General features: G+C 34.0%; 3 protein-coding genes across 5 annotated transcripts; 1 reads left to right on the plus strand and 2 right to left on the minus strand.

Moving 5' to 3' along the window:
* Window positions 1–1485: 1485 nt before the first annotated feature.
* Window positions 1486–8885, minus strand: LOC100775321 (uncharacterized). Its single transcript, XM_014765458.3, has 3 exons — window positions 8149–8885; window positions 1859–1934; window positions 1486–1738 (listed from the first exon to the last, which is right to left on the minus strand). The coding sequence occupies exon 1, from the start codon at window positions 8753–8755 to the stop codon at window positions 8153–8155; it is 603 nt and encodes a 200-aa protein (XP_014620944.1). The 5' UTR covers window positions 8756–8885; the 3' UTR covers window positions 1486–1738; window positions 1859–1934; window positions 8149–8152.
* Window positions 8886–11278: 2393 nt separating this feature from the next.
* Window positions 11279–21088, plus strand: LOC100797654 (SWI/SNF-related matrix-associated actin-dependent regulator of chromatin subfamily A-like protein 1). Of its 3 annotated transcripts, none has more exons than XM_006593931.4 (25): window positions 11289–11595; window positions 11891–11954; window positions 12148–12236; window positions 12326–12381; window positions 12498–12573; window positions 13951–14017; window positions 14154–14220; window positions 14359–14425; window positions 15257–15340; window positions 15427–15468; window positions 15629–15784; window positions 16538–16615; window positions 16989–17057; window positions 17154–17219; window positions 17298–17426; window positions 17566–17622; window positions 18133–18222; window positions 18416–18481; window positions 19358–19426; window positions 19500–19604; window positions 19735–19860; window positions 20108–20166; window positions 20267–20303; window positions 20483–20646; window positions 20795–21088. In XM_006593931.4, exons 1-24 carry the CDS (start codon window positions 11404–11406, stop codon window positions 20633–20635), a joined length of 2064 nt encoding a protein of 687 aa, XP_006593994.1. In that variant the 5' UTR covers window positions 11289–11403; the 3' UTR covers window positions 20636–20646; window positions 20795–21088. The 3 variants fall into 3 exon arrangements, with proteins under 3 accessions (XP_014620946.1, XP_006593994.1, XP_006593993.1); XM_006593930.4 differs by having other exon boundaries at window positions 11292–11595; window positions 20792–21088; XM_014765460.3 differs by lacking the exon at window positions 20795–21088 and having other exon boundaries at window positions 11279–11595; window positions 20267–20394; window positions 20483–20625.
* A 176-nt stretch (window positions 21089–21264) lies between these two features.
* On the minus strand, window positions 21265–22984 carry LOC100776407 (diacylglycerol O-acyltransferase 3). Its single transcript, NM_001425272.1, has 2 exons — window positions 22609–22984; window positions 21265–22171 (listed from the first exon to the last, which is right to left on the minus strand). The coding sequence occupies exons 1-2, from the start codon at window positions 22879–22881 to the stop codon at window positions 21461–21463; spliced, it is 984 nt and encodes a 327-aa protein (NP_001412201.1). The 5' UTR covers window positions 22882–22984; the 3' UTR covers window positions 21265–21460.
* Window positions 22985–23341: the final 357 nt, after the last annotated feature.

A 23341-nucleotide genomic window follows, 5' to 3' on the forward strand; every position in this document is an offset into this window, starting at 1 on the left:
TGTCAGCGAGAACCCAGATTTTGTTATTGGTTTTGAGGGTTGGTCTGATCTGGGTTTGAGATTTGGTTTTTTGATTTGCGTGGTGAATGCTCATGATGGGTGTGGTTTGAAGAAGAGGATGAATAAAAACAACATAAAGATACTGGCTTTTTGAATAGGAAGAATATAAAAATAGTGGCAGTTTCAAACTGCCACTATTTTAGATTAATCATCTAAAAGTTCAAAAGTTGAGGAGCAGAGCATTAAAGTTTTTGATAGAAAATTGAAAAAAAACTAAAATAATATATTTCAAAAAGATAAATAATTAAAATTAAATATTTAAGGTTAATATATTAAAATAAAATAATTAATGGACTAAAAGTCACATTAAGATTATACTTTTTAATAACTTTTTTTGGAATAATAACTTTTAAGTAATGACGGGTATTTGACCATTTGGTCTTTAAATACATAAAAGTGAATAATTATGTATATATACAACAACTTAAATTTAAAGATAAATTGATTTTTAAATTTTATAATTCCATTTCAAATGAGTTCTATAAATTATTAAATTAATTTTTAAACATAAACATGACAGCTTAATGGCAAAATTAAAATAGTCTTGTAAACTTAATGATAAAATAAAATTATCACACTTATTATTCATTCAGAGATTGAATTATTTTTTAAATTTTTTTTAAGGACTATATTGTCACCAATTTATATATTTATAGACCAAAATAATTATTTAACTTAATGATGGATTGCTTTAAGATGTGTAAATTAATTTTTTTTGCCTAAATGAGAAATTTAATTTATTTTACTTTTTTCTTTTTGTAAATATTTATATTTATGTTTCTTGAAAGTTAGTGACAAAATATGTCAAATTAATTTGTTAGAGAATAAAATTCACCAAAAAATTAAAAAAAATGAGATAAAAAATGCAATTAAGCCTAAATAAAAATATATTTTGAGTGTCATTGCAATATTAATTAATTATGAGATATTTTTATTATATCCTTAATTATTTATTGTGAAGTGAGAAAATAAAAAAAAAACATACGAGACAAAATTCCAGAATTTTTTTATGAAATCTAAAATATTAGTTGTATTTTAATAACATGATAATAATAAAAAATATTAATTATATTTTTTAATTTCTCTATCAATATTTTAAGAATTGATTTAGTGATCAAGATAGGATATGATAATTATTCTTATCCCATTCTATTGTAATACGTTTGGTACATCAATATTCTAAATTAGCTTTATTTTTTAGGTAATACCACATATTTTTATGAAATTATTAATTCTGAAATAGAAATTATTTTTTTAAAACAAAACAATCCATTACCCTACCCTGCCACGGTCTGTGTTTGTTTCTCTCTGGTGCATTTGCCCTTTTCTTTTTGCATCACCATGTCGAACCAACTGCTACTTTGTTAGTCAATGTGAATCTTATTTACTAGCAGTTTTTTTTAGATGAATTTACTAGCTGTTTACTTTGCTAGAAAATGACACAAATCTTATTCATAAAATATACCAATCACAATTTATAAGAGGCCCAATGGCAAAGAAATTCCGAGAGCTGCACTTATTAACTGCTGTGAGTCATGTAAACCTTTTTATTTTCTATACACAATTTAGCATAGTAATGACACCAAAATATGATTACGCAGCTTCAGTAAATCCTTAGGTAGATTGCCATAGTCAAACTCCGAGTCATATGCTCCCAAGAAGAAATCTCCAAAGAACCCTGCAACCAACCATACAACGACTGTCATGCGTTTACGTTATAATAGTAATAATAATGTGATTAAGTGCATAAGCATAATTGATAGTTATCCAATAACGATATACGATAATTATTCATTACCAAGAGAAACCCAGTGGAGGAGGCACTTCCAGAATTGATAGCAAACAGTACAGCAGCCTTCAACTCTTAGGATATACTGAGAAGAAAAAAGGAATATTAGATGTTTGAAATGTTAAGTAATTGTAGGCAAAAATGAATTGCAACAGCCAACGGAAACCCTGCTAATATTTAGTTGTCAAGCATTTGTATGAAAAGGAATAAATGAAACTAGGAGGGAAAATTGGACAAAGCCGATTACACCAACATGGTTGATAAGAAGAGCTAAAATGAAGCAAATGAGGTTGAAATATAATAGACCTGCCAATGAACTTTGCGAGAAAGTGGACCATAAATGTGGTCAGTCAATGCCACCAAAGACAATCTCGCCCCATATCTTTGCCAATGGATCTTGATTTAGCCAAAAATAAAACATTTTGACCCAAGGGCCTTTGCTCTATCATATTATACCAGTATTCATAAAACTAATCACTGCATTTGAGACATCAACAACTCAAGAAACTGGGGAGTTGATTTTTCTTCTACCCCATTAACATAAAGACAATCACAGCACTAAGCATACACCCTTGTTCAGTCATTATGAAGGGAAAAATCAAGACCGCATATAGAAAGGTAAATAAATAGACCCAAACAGATTTATAGGGTTAGGATTATTTGCAAAGGAACCACACTGGCCTCATCTATCCAGCCAGGAATCCAAGTCCAGGTATCTCATCAAAGTGAAGAGCTGAAAATGCTAAATATCCTTCCTTTGTAATCTCGGAAAATTCACGGAGAATGGGAAGTACAAAGTACAAACATATTTATAACATATAAAACTCAATCAATCACCATAATGATTAAAATGTTAGAGTTAACCAAATGCCAAAAGTTGTGCGGAGGTTCTTTATTGAATCTTCTCAGACATTGAACATTAGGACAAATCATTTCGAAAACCCGATAAGCAAGGAGGAGTATTAACAACAAGAAACTTTCAAACCCGTTATCAGGAAAGACCGAAAAAGATCTGTACCTGTTCAGGTGTTAACAGAAGAATCACAGAAACAATTTACACAATCTCCAGCAATGCCCATGTGTTAATTTTAGAGCATTCGACACCAGCAGTTCCTGTGTGGTTCTCAATTTGCAGTTATCTGGTGTATCTGGTCAGACAGAAATGCTAGAATCTTTATCGGTCATCAGTTGACTCTTGAGTCCATTCAGGATCAACCAGTTCATGTAGCTTCTTTGTGGTGTTCTGCTAATGGTCTTGTTAAAGGGGTATCTTTATTAGACCTTCAGAGAGATCAAAGTGTCATGTTGCATTTTACTTGTTATTAGTTTATTGTCTTTTTCCTTTTTTTCATGGTATAGTTCTCAATGATTTCTTATCCTAAAACATTTATACCTATCTTTTCAATCTTAATGAATTTTGTGTGTGAGTGTGTGTGTGTTTTTTTTTTAAAGCTACAATTAGGAACAAGAAGAAAAAAGATAAAAGGAAGAACCTTGTTCGTGATTCTGTGCAGTTTAGTTGAATTGTAATGCATATGACAATCGACTGAGAGTCGGTGTCTAAAGATTCCAATCAAATGCATATCCCTTTCTATGGATCTCCTCTACCACATTGTAGCATAAGTTGCTGTAAGTATTGCAAATAGGCAAGTTTTCTCATTAAACATAATCATCCAACTACTGAAATTCCTAAATGTCTTGTACTGGCTTTTCTTTGCTAACATTGAACACAATTTATCAGGTTGAGCTGTGGAATAGGACATGGGTATGAAACATATACATTCCATCATTGGCAGGCACAAGTAAATTAAATTAAAGCAAATGGTTATAAAGTGTAAACCAGATAATAATGAAAAAAAAAACCCGGATTATTACTTCCCTCTGAAGTCTAAATGGTGTAAGAATGACACTGACATAGAAATGTATGATTAAATAAAGCAGAAAGGACTAATGACACATAGGTTAAGCCTTTACTGAAGAAAGGAAATAAAAAAGGCAAGGGTTGCGATGTATCTACATTTTAAGATGTAAGTTTCGCTTACAGATGATATTATTAGTTTACGTGGTGAATTTCTCATCTGGAAGAGCAGATTAAGTATTGACAATATCCATGAACTGATTAAGGAGAGAAATTGAAGCAAAAAATGTATTATAGGCCATGAATCAATTTAAGTATTAACAATTTAAATAGTTAGTCACTTAGTGGAATTATAAGCAATCCCAATATAATAACATTCAAAATCACACCCAGTAGTTTGATCTATAATAAGAAAATATCCCACTTCAACAGAAGAAAATTAGAAGAAATGAAATATGACTTTCATTGAATGTTTTGAAATTTTAGCTTCTGTTCTTTATGGATGATTTGTTATGCTTTTATGGTATATGCTGGGCATATTGTGGAATCACACCCAATAATTAGCATATAGTGGAATGATAAACAATCCCAATATAATAACATTCAATATCATAACCTGTTGTATGATCTATAATAAGAAAATTTCCCATTTCAACAGAGAAAAAAATTAAGAGAAATGAAATATAACTTTAAATGAATGTTTTGAAAATTTAGCTTGTGTTCTTTATGGATGATTTGTTATGCTTTTATGGCAAATGTTAGGTCTGCTTGGATCAAATTCTCATTAACAACATTAATGGCTTAGTTAGAAGTAAAGAGGCTAAGCATTTTAGACAATTTTTTGTTATTACATTTAGTTGTTTGAGTGGGGAAGTAAAGAGGCTAAGTTTATATGCAATATGTGCTACTATTGCATTTGATGGGACCATAATATTCAAGTTTTCTTTGGGTAAGCATCTCTGATTTGGGATAATATTAGGCACTTAAAATTATAGTGTTAGATTTCATCTTAAAACTAATTGACATTACCAGAAGTTTCCCAAAAGGTATATAAACCGCACCTCAGTAATTAAATAGGCAATGTGGGACTTTACAACAACTCCCACCACAGATGCCTGTCGGACCAGACAGTACACAAATGAAACTATGAAAACAAAAGAAATCCCTCCCTCAAACGACAAGTTCAAAAGGAATAAACTTTTGAATATCATTTACTGATTCGAAATACAAGAACTTATCCACTTATAAAGGTTAATGATAATATAAATAGGATCTAGTACTTACAGGCTATAAATTTCAAAGATATGCACAGGAAATATTCTGTCCTAAATTAATGCTAATTACATTTACATATTTAAAACAGATAGTAGAGTTGTGATCAAGTAGGTTTATGTTAGAAAGAAGGGGAATGGACCTGCAGCTAATTAGGTCCATTAAGGGTGGATTTCGATTATAAATTGTAGACCAGTAGTTGCCTACAAAAGGGAACTTTTGGTGATTAAGAAAGCAGTGTAAGGAGTGAATCCACACCTCTCAAAATATATGGAATTGTGTACTGTTTCCCTAGTTTCATTCAATAAGCAAATGTTCTTTCAACTACAATATCAAGCTTTAGAAAATGTTTTAAAAAGAAAAATCTTATGAGTGAGTAAATATTTATGTTGACTTAAGTCATCATATTGTTTTGTCACCTTGTGGAAGATTAACGGTTTAACAGAATGCCCCTATTTATAATCAAACTAACTAGCTAACTAATGGAATAACTGACTAGCAGCTGTTCTTATTCAACTCTCATTATACATCCTAACAACAGGGGGTAGTACTGTCTAGTGTCTACCACAACCACAAGAAAGCAGATGGATAAACAAGCACTAGTATCAAAAGAGAAAATTGCTGGAATGCAACAGTTTGAAGATAAGAAAAATGAACTGAAAGGTTGAACCCGACTTTATAAAAAAAAAAAATCAACATTATGGTGGTAAACAAATCCAATCTGTTGGGCATCCACATAACCTTTCAAAAGGCAATATCCCCAGTTCATCCACTCATGTTTTGAATGAAGCCAGGACATATGTTAAGCATTTATACCCTCACTTGATCACTCCCAATGATTTGGATTGATCTTATTATGTGAAGAACCCTGTTGCATTTCTTTAAAGTGATTCTACACAAGACATTGGAAGTAGGAGCCAAGACATATTGAACTTCATACAGAAAAGTTATTATGCATGGGTACTCCCAAAAGTTGTTGTACCCACACTGGGTACATATTCAGTACCAGTACTTATTGGGTACCAAGGCTACCCCACCCAATACTCACTTATGCCTCAAGAACAAGTCAGTCCATACACAACACCAAGTTTTGTTGCTTAGTTGTTTGGTTCCTTACTAAACCAAACAAATTACTGTTTCACTCCCTTCAACTTGTATTTTCTTTAAATGTTTTTGCTATTTGAGTAAGAAAATAAGAGAATGGTATTTATATTATGACTTTAATACTTTATGTTTTTAAATTTCTTATGATAATATCCTCTCATACCCATACCTTTAGAAAATTCGTTGTGTACCTGCACTTGTACCCATATCCATGAAACACACTAGAAAAGCCATTGACAAAGAGCTTTTCCCAATTTAGATGTTATCCTGCCTTAGAGGTTAACTTTCCACTTGATATCAAGGAAGAGCAGCATACAGGAATAACTTATTTTCAGATTTCAGTTCATCTTTTTTTATCTTCAAACTGTTTTTTTTTTTTATCAGCAAATATAATATATGTATATATTGAAGTACCAGAGGTACAAAGAGTACATAATTGTGATAGTCCATACAATTGGTTCTGGATATCAGGCTTAATACAATCTTGATAGGAACCAAAAGCTGACTACATACAAGAGTCTATATCTACTGTTATCCTATGGTTGCTATCCTCGGCTAATACACACAACCAACTCTAAGATTACTTGACCATTGGTTAAAATGGGTTGTAAAATCTTTCTCCAAACTTCTAAGCCATGTCCAGAGTAAGAATGCTGCATCATCCAACAATTTATTGCCATTGAAGGTTTCATTGGAAAACAGTATTTTGTTCCTCTGCTGTCATATGGACCATGTCAAAGCCAACCACCAGCATTGCCACCAATTGACCCTTATTCCACCAGCCAAACCAGTTACATGTCAAAGCCAACCTCTGTTGCATTCCAGCAATTTTCTCTTATATTATTTATATAAAAAAATGAACTGAAATCTGAAAATAAGCTAAATGTTGGAATCTAATGAAAGCAACACACTAGTACATATCCCAAACTAAAAGTGTAATAATGATGAGGGAAAGGAAAAAACCTACAGCCTGCAAGAACAATATATGCTTCTTTATCAGCAGCCTTGATTCCTAAAGTAGCATCCCTAACATGTTTGGCATATTTGCACTAAACCATTCATTTGCTATCAGTTTTCAGAAGGCTGAAGTTTGTACTAATTTATTGAGTAATCTCACATAAGGTCATTAATCACTGATTTTGATATAGAATTTAGGTGGGGAAGAGAAAGAAACAAAAAGAAAGAGGGGATGAGAGAAGAATAACGGAACAGAGAGGAGAGAGAGCGGAAAGAAACAGGTAGCAGAGAAACCGTGCACTGCACTTCTTGATTACCAGTTCAGTCTCTATCTAAAATACATCAGCCATTCATTATTTATTGGCAGCAACCCAACAGTTTACAGTTATAAAATCCTAACTGATAATAGCTGCCCAACAAACCAACTAACATTCTTTTCTTATTTATATTTACATATCAATTTTATCATAAACCAGACTAAAAGTAAGTCTTTAACTCTTATATTATTTATTACTAACACCAAAACCCCAGAGACCAAAAAAGAGGAAAAGAAAAAAACCCAGAAATTTCAAATCCAATTGAGACAAGTTACAAGAAAGATGTTATTTTCATCTAATCAATGAGAATTCAGGGCAAGGAATAACTGAGCTGAAAATTTTACCACCAACTGCAACGGGTCTCTGAGTTGGAGGTAACCAGACACACAATTACTGGTGAAGCAGATTGACAAACGCATAGATCAACCATGACACAAATACAGCATCCATTCCATACAACGCAAGGCCAATATCCAATTATCCACCACATAATTCACTTTTTTAAATGATAAATAAGTGCATCGTAAGTATCACAACATGGCATGCAACGACTGCATTCGTATGAGGTAAAACACAAGTACCAATGCTTGACATTTCAATATTCCAACCATGCAACCACTAGCCCTAACCAAAAACCTGCAACAATCAGCACCCGGCCAACCAACCAACCAACCAAAAGCAAAGCAGAAATTCCACAACATTATCATCATCATCATAACAACAACAACCAAATCCACATTCCAAATATTATTGCAGGTTTAATGGCAACAATGAATTGTTCGAAGAAGTACACTATTACGCGCCACGCCTCCGGCCAGCAGAAACGGTGCCGTTCTGTTCCTCCTCGTCCTGCTCCGCCTGCTCCCTGGCGAGGATCTCCGCGAGATGCTCCAGCGCGTCCTTCGCCCTCTTCCTGGCCACGGCGGCCTCCCTGGCGCGACGTTCCGCATCGAACCGTGCCACGGCGGCCGCCTTGCTCATGGACACGGCAGCGATCCGGGCAGCAGTGACGAGCACCTTGGCGGACTGGACGTCGACGGCTCCGGTCTTGCGGTCGGGGAGTTTGAAGTAGGTGAAGTTAGAATCGAGACAAGTAGGGCAGAAGAACGGTGGTGCTGGCGCGGGTGCAGCGGAGGGGTTGGTGGAGGGGAACGCACAGGAACGGTGTGCGACGGCGGGGCAGCGGACGCACATGAGGCGGTGGTGGGGAGGGAGGGGCGAGTCGTCGTGGAGTTCGAAGCAGAGAGGGCAGAAGAGGCCAGGGTGCTGCTTGAGGACGCAGTTGGTGCAGTGGCGGCAGGTGTGGGCGCGGTGGCGGATGTTGTGGATGGTCAGAGATAGGGTTTGGGTGGCGCCGCAGATGTCACAGGGCGACAGAGAGGATTGCCGTGAGTTCATGGCGGAGGAAGAGAGAGCCTCCGTACGTACGTGGCTGGCGAGTGGTTCCAACGGTAACCCTAGAAATTCAAGAGAACGAGAAAAAGAGAAATGGGATTAGGAAAAATGGTGGGAACGACTAAGCGCTGCTTTTGCCAACGGTTTTGTAGTTTTAAACCTTCGCTGACTTCATTAATATTGCCTTTTTCCCAATTTTTTTACCCTATCTAAATCGTAAGAAACAAGGTCCAAAAGGAAACCATGAGATTAAATTAATCGTTACTCTATTACACTAACAAGCGAATAAATTTTAGTTTTAAAGTGACTTTTAAAATAATTATTATTATTTTTACTTGCAAAAATAGTTATTATCAAAATTAACAAATTTATCATTTTTTAATCAGATAACAATACCAATTAAAAAAAAACTTTATAATGTTAGTACATTTTTTTTCATGGGGTCTAAACCATTATAAAAAGTTATGATAACGCAGGTGTATACAGAAGGAATAATTTAAGGAATTATTTAATGTTTAATCATGTAAATTATGATATTTTGTGACGTGAGTTTGAGTTTATTATTTGATGATAAAAACTGACATCTTATTTAATTATATCATTAATGCCAGAATCTCTTTATTTATTATTTTTACTCCTTTTAAATTTTTCTTCAAGCTTACTTTTCCCTTTTTCTCATCACGTTATTAGTTCTTTATATTTTTTTCTTAAATATATACACTTCAAAAAATATGAAAAAAAGTTGTATATTAATTTTTTTTATAAAATATTAAAATTTATTTAAGATTTCATTTTATACAAACATTTAATCATTGATAAAATTATTCATTCATAAATTTGTATACATTAATGAATGCATATTTAAATGGTTAAAAATACAATTTAAAAAACTTTTAATATGAAAAATAAGATAAGGTTAGACGTCAAAATAGAGCTTAATCAAGTCTATTTCTAGTTTAAGTCCAATATTTCAATTGGGTTAAATTTAAAATGACCCATGTAAAATTGAAAGCATTAAAGATTCAATTATATTTGTTTTTTTAATTTGAAATAATAAAACTCAAGTAATACACCAATTAACTTAGGCTTAAACATGGTTTTGTCTCGTTGGTAAAAATTAGTGGAAGTTTTATTCCATTGTCATGATAAAAAACTGTTCTTAATCATGTAAGTTAATACTTTTCAGTTTTAGTTCTTAAAAGTTTTTTTTTTTCATTTTTATTCTCTATATAAGTTATGTCTTTTCAATTGAGGGTCTTGTAATTTTTTTTATTATTTTTAATTCACATAAGTTTATATTTTTAAAATTTTAATCCTGATTTTTTATTTTATTTTCACCTTTGTAAGTTCATGTTTGTAGAAACCAAAATTAAAAATTATGAATTTATCAATACTAAAAATGAACAAAATAATTACAAATGTAAAATTTGAAAAAACACAAACTTAAATAGACTAAAAACAAACAAAATAAACTACAATAATAAAAATTAAAAAAATACATATTTAAATACAAAGATTAAAATTCAAAAAGTATAAACTTACGGAAAAAAAATATATTTAAATCATTCATTTAACTTAAAAAAACATGTATTATTACAAGTATTTTGTTTTTCACCTATTTTTTTAACATGTTATGTTATGTTTTGTTATTAATATAAAATACGGATGGATAATTAATTCACATCCGAAACCTGATTGATCATCAATTAAATATTTCCTTTTTCAATCAAGTTTTTTCATATGCAATATTTAAATTTTAGTTAATTCAAATAGGAGAGCCTGACTAACCACTTTTAATAAAATTATTATCTTTCAATCAAGCTTTTTTTATACACAATACTCAAACTAATACCATATTTAAAGTAATTTAGTCTAGTATCACTTAAACCTTATTTTGTTTGAGAAGTATACTCCTCCTAATATACATTCCATAATTGATTAGAATTTATTAAAAATTATGAAATTGTGATTAAAATTTTTTTAGTTAATTACAAAGGATGTGTTGAAAAGAGTTTGTTAATCCATGTGTTATTGTCATTTCTCTTTTATGTTATTGAGATCCAAAAATTCAAAACATAATTTGATTGTTTTTTTTTTCATTTTCATTAGAAATAAAAAATGGTGAAGAAATGTGTTGGGTTAGATTTCTGTTTCATTTTCAGGGAAAAGGAAAATATTTTTCCAAACGAATGATAAACTGGAAACAATAAAATCTTAATTTTCAGTGTTTTCATTTCAAATCAAGAACCTTATTTTGGATAAAATGAGTAAAATGAAAACGGGTAAAAGGAATATAATTTTAATCAAATCTAAAAATATATTTTCTTTTGAAAATACATTTTTCGTATTTTTATTTATTGAAAGCAGAAAATAAGAAATCAATCATATTTTCAGAATTCAAATCTTTTAAAAATAAAAATAATTTTTTAAAAATAAAAAAAAAACAAAAAATAAAAATACAAACCAAACACACTTGTACCAAACATAAATTACCAATTCATCCGTTAAAACTAAAAAAAGATTAAGAAAATATAAATGTTGAAAAAACCGGGCATTGAATTTGAATACTGGTAAGGCAGGGAGCCTTGTGAAGAAGGGAAGAACAGTTTTCACTTTTCACGTTTACGAAAGAGAAAACAGAGAGAGCATCCATGGAGGTGGAGGATGACTGGGATTTGAGCGCAGAGGACCTCGATTCTCTCGAAAGAGACGCTTTCCAGAAAATTGCTCAACTACGCAACCCTACTCCTCCTCCTTCTTCTCCGCATCAACGCCACCATTCTGCATCTGCAACAACCAACAACCTCCCACCAAAACCCCTTCCCAATTCGCGTTCCCAAACTGTAAAGTTATTCTCTTTTCTCATTCGCCCTTCTTTCCCATAATTTCAACTCTCTTGGCCTTCTTCTCTTTCTGTCGTTTATAGGGTTAACTTTATCGTTTTGATGTTAAGTGTTCGTTCATGCCTATGATATGCTCCATTTAAAGTGAAACAACTTAGAAGTAGAAGCACGCACGAGCTGTTTGATACTATAATGATAATAACTAGTATTCTACTATATAATCATGAATTCTGAAGTATGAATATTTCTGGGCAGGAGCATTGATTAGTATCATACTTTTATTGTTTCAATCCAGGTTGATGCGTTCTCTCAAGGAGCAAGAGCATTGCCCACGACATTGAAATCAGGGACAAACAATGGTGGGGCTTATCTTCTCCACCATTTCTCTTTCTATCAATCTATCTACTCTATCTTTTTTCTTTTAATTTGTTTCTCCACCATTGCTTATGCTCAATGGTCTTTGAAACTTTTTATTTGCTTGCTGTAGTTTGTTTTGGTTTCAAGGTATCAAATGGTGATCTTTTGGTGTTTATCTGGCTTTATGTGTTGCAGACAATCAGGCTAAAGAGCTGCCAAAGTTTTCGGTCAAATTTTTTCTTCATTCCAGTGGAAATGTTGCAGCAAAGTTTCAATATGACCAGGTTTTTCTGGCTAAACTACTTGCAGAATATTGAATCTTATTCAATTTCGAATCTGTCACAAACAAGGTTTTGTCTTTGACCATATACAGGTAGTAATTGCTGCTTTTCGAAGAATCCCTAGATCTTCTTGGAATGCAAAGGAACGGTATGCTTCTCTTTATCCACCTTTCGTTCAATTTGTGCACACCAATGTGAACATATATTAGTTCTCTGGATTGCCTACTTTGTTGCATTAGCCATATGAAAACTTTGAGCCTGCAGGTTATGGATATTCCCACTATCTTCCTTGTCAGAAGCAGAAAAGGTTATTGGAGAAATACCTGGTTATAATGTTCAGGTAACAGCTTGTTCCTTATTTCATTTTCTTTATAGTTAGGAAATTGATGTTAGTATGCCACTATTTACCATCATATGACAAAACAATCTTGACTTACACAAATTTCCCTTTCATAATAATTATGTCACCTCAACCTTGAGTCTTGGCCCAATTAATAGTAAGACCGTTGTTAGTGCCTTCATTCATGAGGGAGGGGCTTTGTGCTTGTGACCCTCTTCAAATTATCACAGAAACACCCTCCCAATTTAAATTTTAGGCTTTGTCTCGATTATTGAGGATACCTATCTAACTTAGTAATTGAGTTTGGTGAGATGAGCTAGTCTGAGAGAAATCAAATAGGGTTCATTCATGACAACCTAACCTGTTGCTATCTCTATTACAACTGTTGGTGGATGGACCTTTCATCATTTATTCTGTGAAAACTGTTTACAATGTTTGGGATTTGATTGTAAAGTAGTTTCCATGTTGGGCGTGAAGTGAATTTTTGTTTCTCAGCACATATTTGTTGTTCTGATGGATCTTTTGAATATATATATATATATATATATATATATATATATATATATATATATATATATATATATATATATTTGATGATTGTCCTGGTTGTATATATATATATATATATATATATGTTTTTTGGAAATTTGTTTGTTCCTTCTGTTAACTAATAGGTTGTTTTTTGTGGTTCTTCTGAATTATTTGGTTGGAGAGAAACTAGTGCATATGAGTTTCAAATCTTTACCACGGAGATAAGAGGAAGCCCATGATGTTTATGATAGGCCTGAATGCTACTGTAATTTTGGGTTGTCTCCTTTTTTAGTTTTAATTTCATACTTGTTTTAATACATATATTCCCCTTTTGTCTCTTGCCAATATCAATTTTGCTTTTCTCATGCAACCCTGTTTATGCACCCTTGGATATTCTAAATTTTTAATAAAAAGATATATTATTGAAAAAGTAAGAGGGCGAGCCCTGGTGCAGCGGTAAAGTTGTGCCTTGGTGACTTGTTGGTCATGGGTTCGAATCCGGAAACAGCCTCTTTGCATATGCAAGGGTAAGGTTGTGTACAACATCCTCCCCCATACATTCGCATAGCGAAGAGTCTCTGGGCAATGGGGTACGAAATTTTTTTATTATTGAAAAAGTAAAGCATCCTATGTGGATAATAATAGGATTAGGAGGTGCAAAGGTGGGATCTGGGATTGAGTACATGTTTTATTCATTGAGTAATAAAAACCTGTTATCCTAGAGTAAGCACGTATGCCAGATTTTTATGTTTAAGTTTGTGGTTTTTCCTGAAATTATTTTGTTTCTTAATTTCCATTTCTATATCTTTTAGCTTTCCTCCTTCATATATTTAAATAATTTTACAGGTAGATAACTTAGATCCCTTAGTGCAACGTGCCATTGTTGCAGCGTCTGCAGTTCCAGATCTTCAAGGTATTTACTAAATATTTTCGTTATCAACTTTTTTGCTATCTCCTTTGTAGGTATGCAAATTCTTTAGGTATATAATTTGTGTTTTGTTTTTTCTGAAAAATTCTGAAGTTGCTATTTTTGTCTGCTTTACTGAAAGATCGATACCACAAGATCCCTAGTTTTATTGAATCAAAGCTATTGCCATTTCAGCGAGAAGGTGTTAGGTATGTAGTGACCTGATCACTTTTTCCCGTCACCACTCATAAATATGGATTAGTTATTGTCTTTTCATGTCTATTTGTTTTTTCCTCTCTTGTTCTTCTACCATGCATTGATTTTAGTTATTATTTATTTGTTTTCAGGTTTATATTGCAGCATGGAGGACGTGTTCTCTTAGCAGATGAAATGGGACTTGGGAAAACTTTGCAGGCAATTCACTGCCTAAAATTAAATCATTTCCACACGTTATCTGTGCATCATGATGCATAGCAGTGTTTTGCTTCTTTACAAGCAAACAATTATTTGTGCTAGAAGTTAAATCTTGTCAGGATTTCTGCTTTTCTATCTAATATCCATTGTTGGGTTGTAAATTTTGTTAATTATCTTCTGCAATTAAAAAAGTGCATCTTAGAGTCTTAGATGCTGATTGGCTCATGATAAAAATCATCCTGATTCCTGAATGATACAGTAGATTATGTAACTTAATTAACAAACACATAAATAACATCACTGTCACAGTAGCATCTTATGAATTAGCTTTTGGAGTTTAGTTAGGCTCAGTCCAAATTCAAGATGGTATCAAACTATCAATTATCAAAGCATATCATAGATCCAATATTGGTTACCGTCAACTGTCCCCGTGGTTTTCTCAGTGCAGTCTACCTGCCCCTCATTCAACATAATCAAAATATGATAGGTTACCAACCTCTATGGGGAAGCCTCTTATGGTTTATACCCACAGGTCTCTATGTTCATGTTCCACTTAGAATCATCCAGGCAGGTAGGGACTAGGGAAGAGAGTTAGCTATGGAGAAAGTGATATTGAGTCTGTTATATAGGAGGAAAAGAATGATGTGGTAGGGGTGTGGAAGTTTATTGTGTGGAAGATGCAAAACAATGAATAAGAGTGGGGTAGGTAGCAGACAGAGGAGATGATGTTGGAAGTGAGGCTCTTAGATTTTATTGGGTTTCATTTTGCTAAATTACGAAATTGGCCTTCCTTTTTTTTAATAAAATTGAGCAGCATGCTTCATTTTGCAGGCCATTGCTGTAGCTTCTTGTGTTCAGGACTCGTGGCCTGTTCTCATAATTGCACCATCTTCGTTACGCTTGCAATGGGCTTCTGTAAGGGTTGCATTTCTACATTTTTCATCATTTAATAGAACACATTCAGTAAGTTAATGTATGCTCCTTGTTTTGCATTAATTCAGATGATTCAACAATGGCTGAATATTCCTTCATCAGATATACTTGTATGTTATCCGTGATCCCTTTATCAAATTTTATATATTCTGTTCCCTGTTTGTGTGAATAGAAAACTCTAGAAGATCTTTTTTTTTTCGTTGCTTGAGGTTTCTCTTCTGATAAAGTATATAATTTTTTTGCACTATGAATTCTCTTCTGATGAAGTAGATTGTCTTGTCTCAAAATGGTGGATCAAATAGAGGAGGTTTCAATATAGTATCTTCAAGTGCCAAAAGCAGCATTCATCTGGATGGACTATTCAACATTATCTCATACGATTTGGTGCCAAAGCTACAGAATATGCTTATGACATGTAACTTTAAGGTTAGCACCTTCCTGTAATCTTAATCATGTGTCAGTATCTGCCGCTAACCATTCCTTGAAGGCTGAGTAAGTACAGTGAATGGAGGAAGTCATCTATACATTATATTGCAATCAAAGCATCGAAAATTTGATGAAATACTTCATGTTTGTAAATTGTGAGGCTCATTATGACCAGCAGTGTTATGCCAGGCTGTTAAACAGTGTGATTATTTGAAAATGGGTTGTGAAATGCTTTATAGATTGGTGAAAGCTATGGAGGAGAAAGAATATTACTATTTCCCCCTTCTTTGGGTCTTTTGGCTGTGATTTTTTATTAGTCATTGATCATTGAATGAAAACGACTTCCATTATCCACTTAAACCAAAATTATCTGACAATGGTTGCAATTGTTTTACATGCATGTCATTAGTTTGAAGTTGCACGTGAATTTCAGAGTATATAGCAGCTATAGCATCTATTATGATCCAAAGATAGCTAAGATACAGCTTAATTTTTTTCTTTTGTTTCAATTATGGTCTTTTTCCCTTTCAGTATGCTCTTTTATAAAACTAAAACGATTTGAGCAAGTGGTCAAGTAGTATTATTTATTTTGACATTTCAGCTTTTTTTAATTTTTTATTGTTGTGTTTGTACAATCAAAGCTTTTCCTGATGTAATGACTGGGGCTATAATTATTTAACTGTATGCATGGTAAATGTAGTTCCAATCATTGCTGATAAATCACACTCTTAGCTGTGACCTATTTTTATTCAGGTTGTGATTGCTGATGAGTCACATTTTCTGAAAAATGCTCAGGCAAAGAGGACAACTGCTTCTCTTCCAGTCATAAAGGTATTACCTCTTGAAGCCACAATCACATGTATATCTCTTTCTAAAGTTCATGCTTAACAGACCTAGAAAGCCCATATGGAAAAGATAAGAAATGAAAAAGGGAGAGAATTGAAAGGATAGTTACACAAAAGAGAAAAGGAAAAAAGAAGTCCATTGTTTGTACAGAAGCATCTGCAAAGGGTCTAGTGCTCTAAAGTCTAAACCCTTGTTCCTCTCCTACCCAAAAGGAAGTCTGATTTCATATGTGAAACAGTTGAAGTAAATTCTGTGTTGGCTTCGGTATTAGTTTAGTTGCAGTATAGACTGTCTGTTGTAACTCTGTCAAATTCTCTCATGCTTTCTTTGACAAACTAAAAATTGGTGAGATTGTCAGAAAGCTCAATATGCATTATTGCTTAGTGGAACACCTGCTTTATCACGACCAATTGAACTATTCAAGCAGGTAACTCTTTTTCTGTCTATTTAGGTTTAATACCTCATTAATGTTTTACATTATTGGAATACATATTATATTAATCTGATTGAAATTGTGCTCTAGCTGGAAGCTTTGTATCCTGATGTATATAGGAACGTTCATGAATATGGTAACCGGTACTGCAAGGGTGTAAGTCATCTCTTCATTACTGATATTAGAGTATTCTTACTCCATTAAGTGTATTGTAATATTTTTTCTCTCTTTCAGGGATTTTTTGGAGTTTATCAAGGTGCAAGTAACCATGAAGAGTTGCACAACTTGATCAAGGCAACAGTGATGATTCGCAGGCTTAAAAAGGACGTTCTTTCTCAACTTCCTGTAAAGCGCAGGCAACAAGTGTGTATATTTATCACCATTTGTTCTCTGCAACATTTATGTTCTGCACACTTTTGACAGTTTGTATTTCATTCTATGTACACTCATTGTTGATGGAACTTCAGAATTGATTATTGTATTGTTTGGTAATTGATTTCAGGTCTTCCTAGACTTGGCTGGCAAGGACATGAAGCAAATTAATGCTTTATTTCGAGAGGTAATTCAAAATATCTGCTGTACATCTTGAGACAAGTATAGCATCATTCAGTTTTGATAGTTGTAACTCAAGCTAGTTATGGGATGCAATTGCTACATGTCTTGGTATTATGCTTTTAGCTTATTTTATGGCATATAGCATTATTTAAGTAAATTATACAAGATTGTTGAATTTCAATTCAAACAAGTAATTTGACTACCTCTGGTCCGACGGTTTGTTAGTTTTTCAATGCTCATATTATGAGCATTTGATTTAACTTGCTTTTGCCAATAAATAAATTGCAGTCTGGGCTTCAGGGAAGACAGAAAAAACTGATATCCTTTTTTATGAAATTGGTTAGAAATTTGTTCTGCAAGACACAAATCTAGATCTGTGGTGGACTGGTGATAGCTTTTATTTATTTTATTTACAAAAATAGGTTACTTGAAAACGGTAATATTTTTGTCTTGCATTTGCTGTAGGAGACTTGGAGGTGGTAAAAGCTGACCAATATTGATTTTTCTCCTGCAGTTGGAGATGGTTAAAGCCAAAATTAAGGCAGCTAAATCACAAGAGGAGGCTGAATCTCTCAAGTTTGCTCAAAAGAATCTTATTAACAAGGTATTGATTGAAGGAGCTCTGCACAGAATTTTGGGTTGCACTATCTGTTTGAGCAATTGTTGCTATTTCCTAGAGCTAGAAAATATGTTTATAGTTTATTTTCTGCAACAAATGCTCACACTCCTTGTGTATGTGGGCAAATTAAATTTTGATTGTCCGATTAAACACTAAATTTTGATTCCTTCAATTCCAGATATATACTGATTCTGCAGAAGCCAAGATTCCATCTGTTCTTGATTATGTTGGAACTGTCATTGAGGTATTCCTTTCCTCCTCTTTGCAGCAGTTGAAGATTAATACTTTCAACTGCTGCAGGTGTATGCACTATGATCCCTAAGATCTGTTTTCTGATTTCTCTGTTGTCTCTTTTTTGTGGGTTTGCTTGCTTGTATGCATGTTCATTTGTCATCTAATTTCATACTAGTCAATATGTTTAATGTTGGGTAAATTTTTCATTTTGTATTGCTTTTATTGTAATGATGCCCATTAATGCTGACTATAAGTTGAATGGATTGAATGAAAAATTGTACTAAAATTTTTTAGAGTAAGCTGACTTAGTATTTAGTACTAATGGAGCTTCCATATCCTGTCAACTCATAGTTATATTATAACCTTGATTCTTCAAGAACATATAAGATAATATTGTATTATATCTCCTTAACTTCGATACTTTCAAGCTCCAATATGTAGCCTGTGTGCAATGTTGGAAAGTTGTGGTGATAAAGCTTCTGAGACAAAAATAGAGAACTTTTAGCTGGTTAATTAAAATCATGAGTACTAAAGGTTGCTTCCCTGTAAGTTATATTTTCACACCATTGATTTTGGGTCTCAAATATAATGCTGCTGAAAATGGCAATTCATGACACTTTATTGTGCCTGCCATTAAGCTATTGGTGTCACAGTTAACTGAGAAATTGCTATCCAAACCACATATTAACTGTTATATCAGATTAATTGTGAACAGATAGTTGATTGGTTTATCTCATGGTTCACCCCAAACCAAATGAGTGTAGTAAATCATTGTGTATTCTTAATAAGGATGGCATCTTCCATTTTGTTATCTTCATCTTCTTATTTAATTTGGGCTGTTGACCACAATTGGATCTGGTAATGCTATGCGTCATCATTGTTGCAGGCAGGATGCAAGTTTCTTATATTTGCACACCATCAGCCAATGATCGATTCAATACACGAGTTTCTTCTTGTAAGGCCACTTAAATTTTATGCATGTTATCATGAAATGATAAACTCTCATGAGAACTGTTCAAAATTTCCAGAAGAAAAAAGTGGGTTGCATACGAATTGATGGAAGTACACCTGCTGCATCCAGGCAACAATTGGTTACTGACTTTCAGGAAAAAGATTCTATCAAGGCAGCAGTGGTATGATAATTTTGTTCACATATATCCTTGTAATTATTTGTGTTTTCTCTATTGAGCTCTTTGCTAGTTTGGACTATAATTAGTGTAAAATATGGTTCAATTTTGAGTTAATGATTCTATGTTCACACAGCTATCTATTAAAGCTGGAGGCGTTGGGTTAACTTTAACTGCTGCCAGCACAGTAATCTTTTCAGAATTGTCTTGGACTCCTGGTGACCTAATTCAGGCCGAAGACCGTGCTCATAGAATTGGCCAGGTATTCTCAAACTTGTGTGTTGTTTAGTAGAAAGAGAAAGGAAAAAAGAAAGTGATCTAAAATCCCACAGTTCAGATAACAGTACAAGAGTACTAGCATGGTAACATTAAGAAATCACGGCAATTTCTGGAAAAATTTGTGATAGATATCTCCATATTGAAAAGGTCTTCCATTGCTTAACTTATTTTAGTTGCCAAGGATAATCTATGTTCTGATGATTCTTTGACTGGCTACTTCTTGTTTTTAGGTGTCTTCAGTGAATATATACTACTTGCTAGCAAATGACACGGTTGATGACATCATATGGTACGTTTTGTGTTTTTCTGCAGTTATCTTAGGCTTGGTGGTTGGTATTAACTTGATTTCTTAGATGCAATGATAATCATATAATTTTTTCACTTCTAAGGGACGTAGTGCAAAACAAACTGGAAAATTTGGGGCAGGTACATCTCTTTTTCTTTCTGGAACTCTCATATGTGATGCAAAGTGAGAGTGTTTGTATATTCCGTTTCTGTATAGTAAAATGATATGGAGGTACAAGTCTGATTTATATTTCTACCCTTTAGAAATAGTTTGGATTTATGCTTTTAAGAAGCATTCTGAATTTAAGTTATTGAAACAGATGTTAGACGGCCATGAGAACGCCTTGGAGGTCTCAGCTAGTCTGCCGGTGAATAGCCCTTCAAAGCAGAAAACTCTAGACCAGTTTGTTAGAAGATGTGATAACACGGATGGGTTGGAATATGAGCCCAACCCCAAACGTCCCCGAAACTGAGCCTTGAAACGGTAAGCAAATCAATTCTGCACATGCATGCATGACTGTTGACAGTGTAATTTGGATTGGCTATTAAAATGCTCGGGCATGTCAGAGCTATATGCCTATATAATTGTCCAAAAATCCCCCTTCAATATTTCTTTAAAAATTTAACAGCAGGTGCTCAAAGTGGAGAAAGAATAATCGCAATATTGGCACTCTTGCTCGTCCCATTAGAAGAGGGTGTAGCTTGTCAGCACAGTTTACAACTCTAAACTATGCAGCTGATGCCGAAGGAGCTTAACGGTTTTGAGGAATATGTATGGGATGAAAATGGTGATCAAGTTTCCTAACAGATTTTAGGCTTAAGATTTCCTGTCCCCTAAAGTTGTTAGTGGAAATTGTACAGAGTACATGATCATATGAATGTAACTTGTAAATTGCTTTACTCAATATAATTTCGTTGCCATGTCATGTATGGTATTTAATATTCTACTTAAAACAAAATTTGTAAAAGCGCTGCTTTACGAGTCAGGTCTCTGGTTATATAATATAAACCACACTGGCATTGATAATTTTATGATTTAATGTTAAAAAAACTCTGTTAAGGTGTTAATTGAAAAATCAAGGACAAAGTGGAAACAGCTAATTGCCGCCAACTTATTTATAAGAGTGAAACAATTAAATAGCATTCCCAATAAACAAGGAAATGAAACTTCAAAACAACTAGTTTATATACAATATGAACAATAAAAAAAAAAAATCATTGCCAATAATGTTTCCTCAGCATACTGGCTAAGTATATATACAATTACAAATAGCACACTAGCCTTTTCCACAACAACATCAAGTAGCTGTAGCTGCACCTATCATACCTATATCTGTGTGACTCTCTCCCAAAAATCTAGCCACAATGGCATCCACATCCCCCAAGCCAACTCCAATGCAGAGAGGGTTAGCAGGAATGTTAACAGAATCATCGAGTCCTCGAGCAAGGCTATGATCGACAGAATTCTGAACTTTAACATTAGGAGCAGTTTTGCACTTGCCCATGCACTTGCATGAAACAACAGCACCACCTTCGACACCCACCACTCTCTCAAACTCTTGCATCAGTGCAGCAGCCCCTGATCTTTTGCACTTGGTACCCATGCAGACCTCAATCCTCTTTTGAGGAGCAGCGGTAACAACAGCACTCTCGCTCTTAATACAATCTCTAACACTGCTAACAGAGATATCATTCTTAGAACACAATGCCATGGCATCACGATGCGCCTTTGCATTTGTATCCTCAACAATGGGGGTCTTGGGCAGTGGGGATTCCTCCACAGGTGCAGGGACAACAACACCAGCACCAGCTCTGAAGCAGTTCATGTCAACCACTTGATCACAATCACCATCACTGTCACTTGATTCAGACGATGAAGATGAAGAAGATTCACAATTCATCTTGGAGGCTTTGAGTTTGGCCTTTATCTCTTGCTTTCTTTTTTTCTTCATTTCCTTCTCCTTTGCTCTTGCTGCTTCTAACTCTCTCAGTAACACCTCTCCAGCATCCTGCACACAAAACAACAACAAACTTAGCTTCAATTTTATTTTTGCCACGAAAAACTTAAATTATTATCATTATTACTGGTATCGTTGTCAGATTGCAAAACATCAGGAGTACAACTTTTCAACATAAGAAAAGAAATACAAAAAATAAGCTTCTCTAATCAAAATCAACTTTAGGAGTACAACTTTTCTATATAAGAAAAGAAATACAAAAATTAAGCTTCTCCCATCAAAATCAACTTTTACAGAATTCTCTAATTTAATTTCCAGAAGATAACGTGCCTAAGTTAATTTTAATTTATCAAAATGTTCAATTTTTCCAATCTTCTCAATTTCTCTTCGTATAATTATTGTGCAGAAATTTATCTAAATAAGACAATGGAATAACTCATAATTCTGAACAGCAAGCAATATAAAAAAGAGAAAGAAAAAAAATGTACCGAGGTGAGGTTTTGTTGAAGATCATGGAACATGGCAAGTTTCTCGGGATCCGATGCAAGCCCTAATTTGGAGAAACCCTTGAGCAATTTCAACTTCTTAGGGGTCAGAATCTTTTTGGTGTCCTGGTAATACTGCAGATGCCCCTCGTCACAGAAACCAGAACCCGTCCCCATTCTCAGCCCAACACGAGAAGCCACGCCACGGGAACGCGTGGGGGTCCCATAGCCGGAGACGTAGCTGAGCTGGCGGAGAACGCTGCCGGAGATCTCCATGGTTGACGACGGCGATGCAAACTACTCTGTTTTGGTTTTTGGTTGGAGGCGTCTTTTTTCAGCTCTCTTATTGGGCATTGATGACGTGGCGCGCACTTTCGTTCGGTGTGTGACCGTTATAGTTTCCCACGCTTTTTCTTCTGTCCTGCGTACGAATTACTTCGATATCGGCCGTTCGATGAACCGCCCAGCATCCTACGGTGGAGACGCAAGCAGAGTGTCGACACGTGTTAGGAATTTTGCTGACGCGTCACCGTTTAATGAGACACGTGTTCGACAAAACGGTGCGTTTCCTCTCTCTCTCAATCATATGCCGGAGGACCTTTCTAATTTGATAATGTGCATCTCATCCTAATCGTATTCGTTATACTCTAATTATGGATTAACATATAATTCAACTTTATAATGATTATTTTAATAAACATACCTATCATTTTTTCTAATAAATAATATAAAATTC

The sequence above is a fragment of the Glycine max genome, chromosome 13, assembly GCF_000004515.6.
Source record: "Glycine max cultivar Williams 82 chromosome 13, Glycine_max_v4.0, whole genome shotgun sequence".
Taxonomy (NCBI): Eukaryota; Viridiplantae; Streptophyta; class Magnoliopsida; order Fabales; family Fabaceae; genus Glycine; species Glycine max.

Bases quoted from the DNA above. Each gene is read 5' to 3' on its own strand.
- LOC100775321 (XM_014765458.3), bottom strand. From the start codon at position 8,755: ATGAACTCACGGCAATCCTCTCTGTCGCCCTGTGACATCTGCGGCGCC.
- LOC100776407 (NM_001425272.1), bottom strand. From the start codon at position 22,881: ATGGAGATCTCCGGCAGCGTTCTCCGCCAGCTCAGCTACGTCTCCGGC. The intron at 22,172-22,608 runs GTACATTTTTTT...TTTTGTGTGCAG, and splicing joins TTCAACAAAACCTCACCTCG to GATGCTGGAGAGGTGTTACT.
- LOC100797654 (XM_006593931.4), top strand. From the start codon at position 11,404: ATGGAGGTGGAGGATGACTGGGATTTGAGCGCAGAGGACCTCGATTCT. The intron at 12,237-12,325 runs GTTTTTCTGGCT...GACCATATACAG, and splicing joins CAAAGTTTCAATATGACCAG to GTAGTAATTGCTGCTTTTCG. The intron at 12,382-12,497 runs GTATGCTTCTCT...TTGAGCCTGCAG, and splicing joins TCTTGGAATGCAAAGGAACG to GTTATGGATATTCCCACTAT.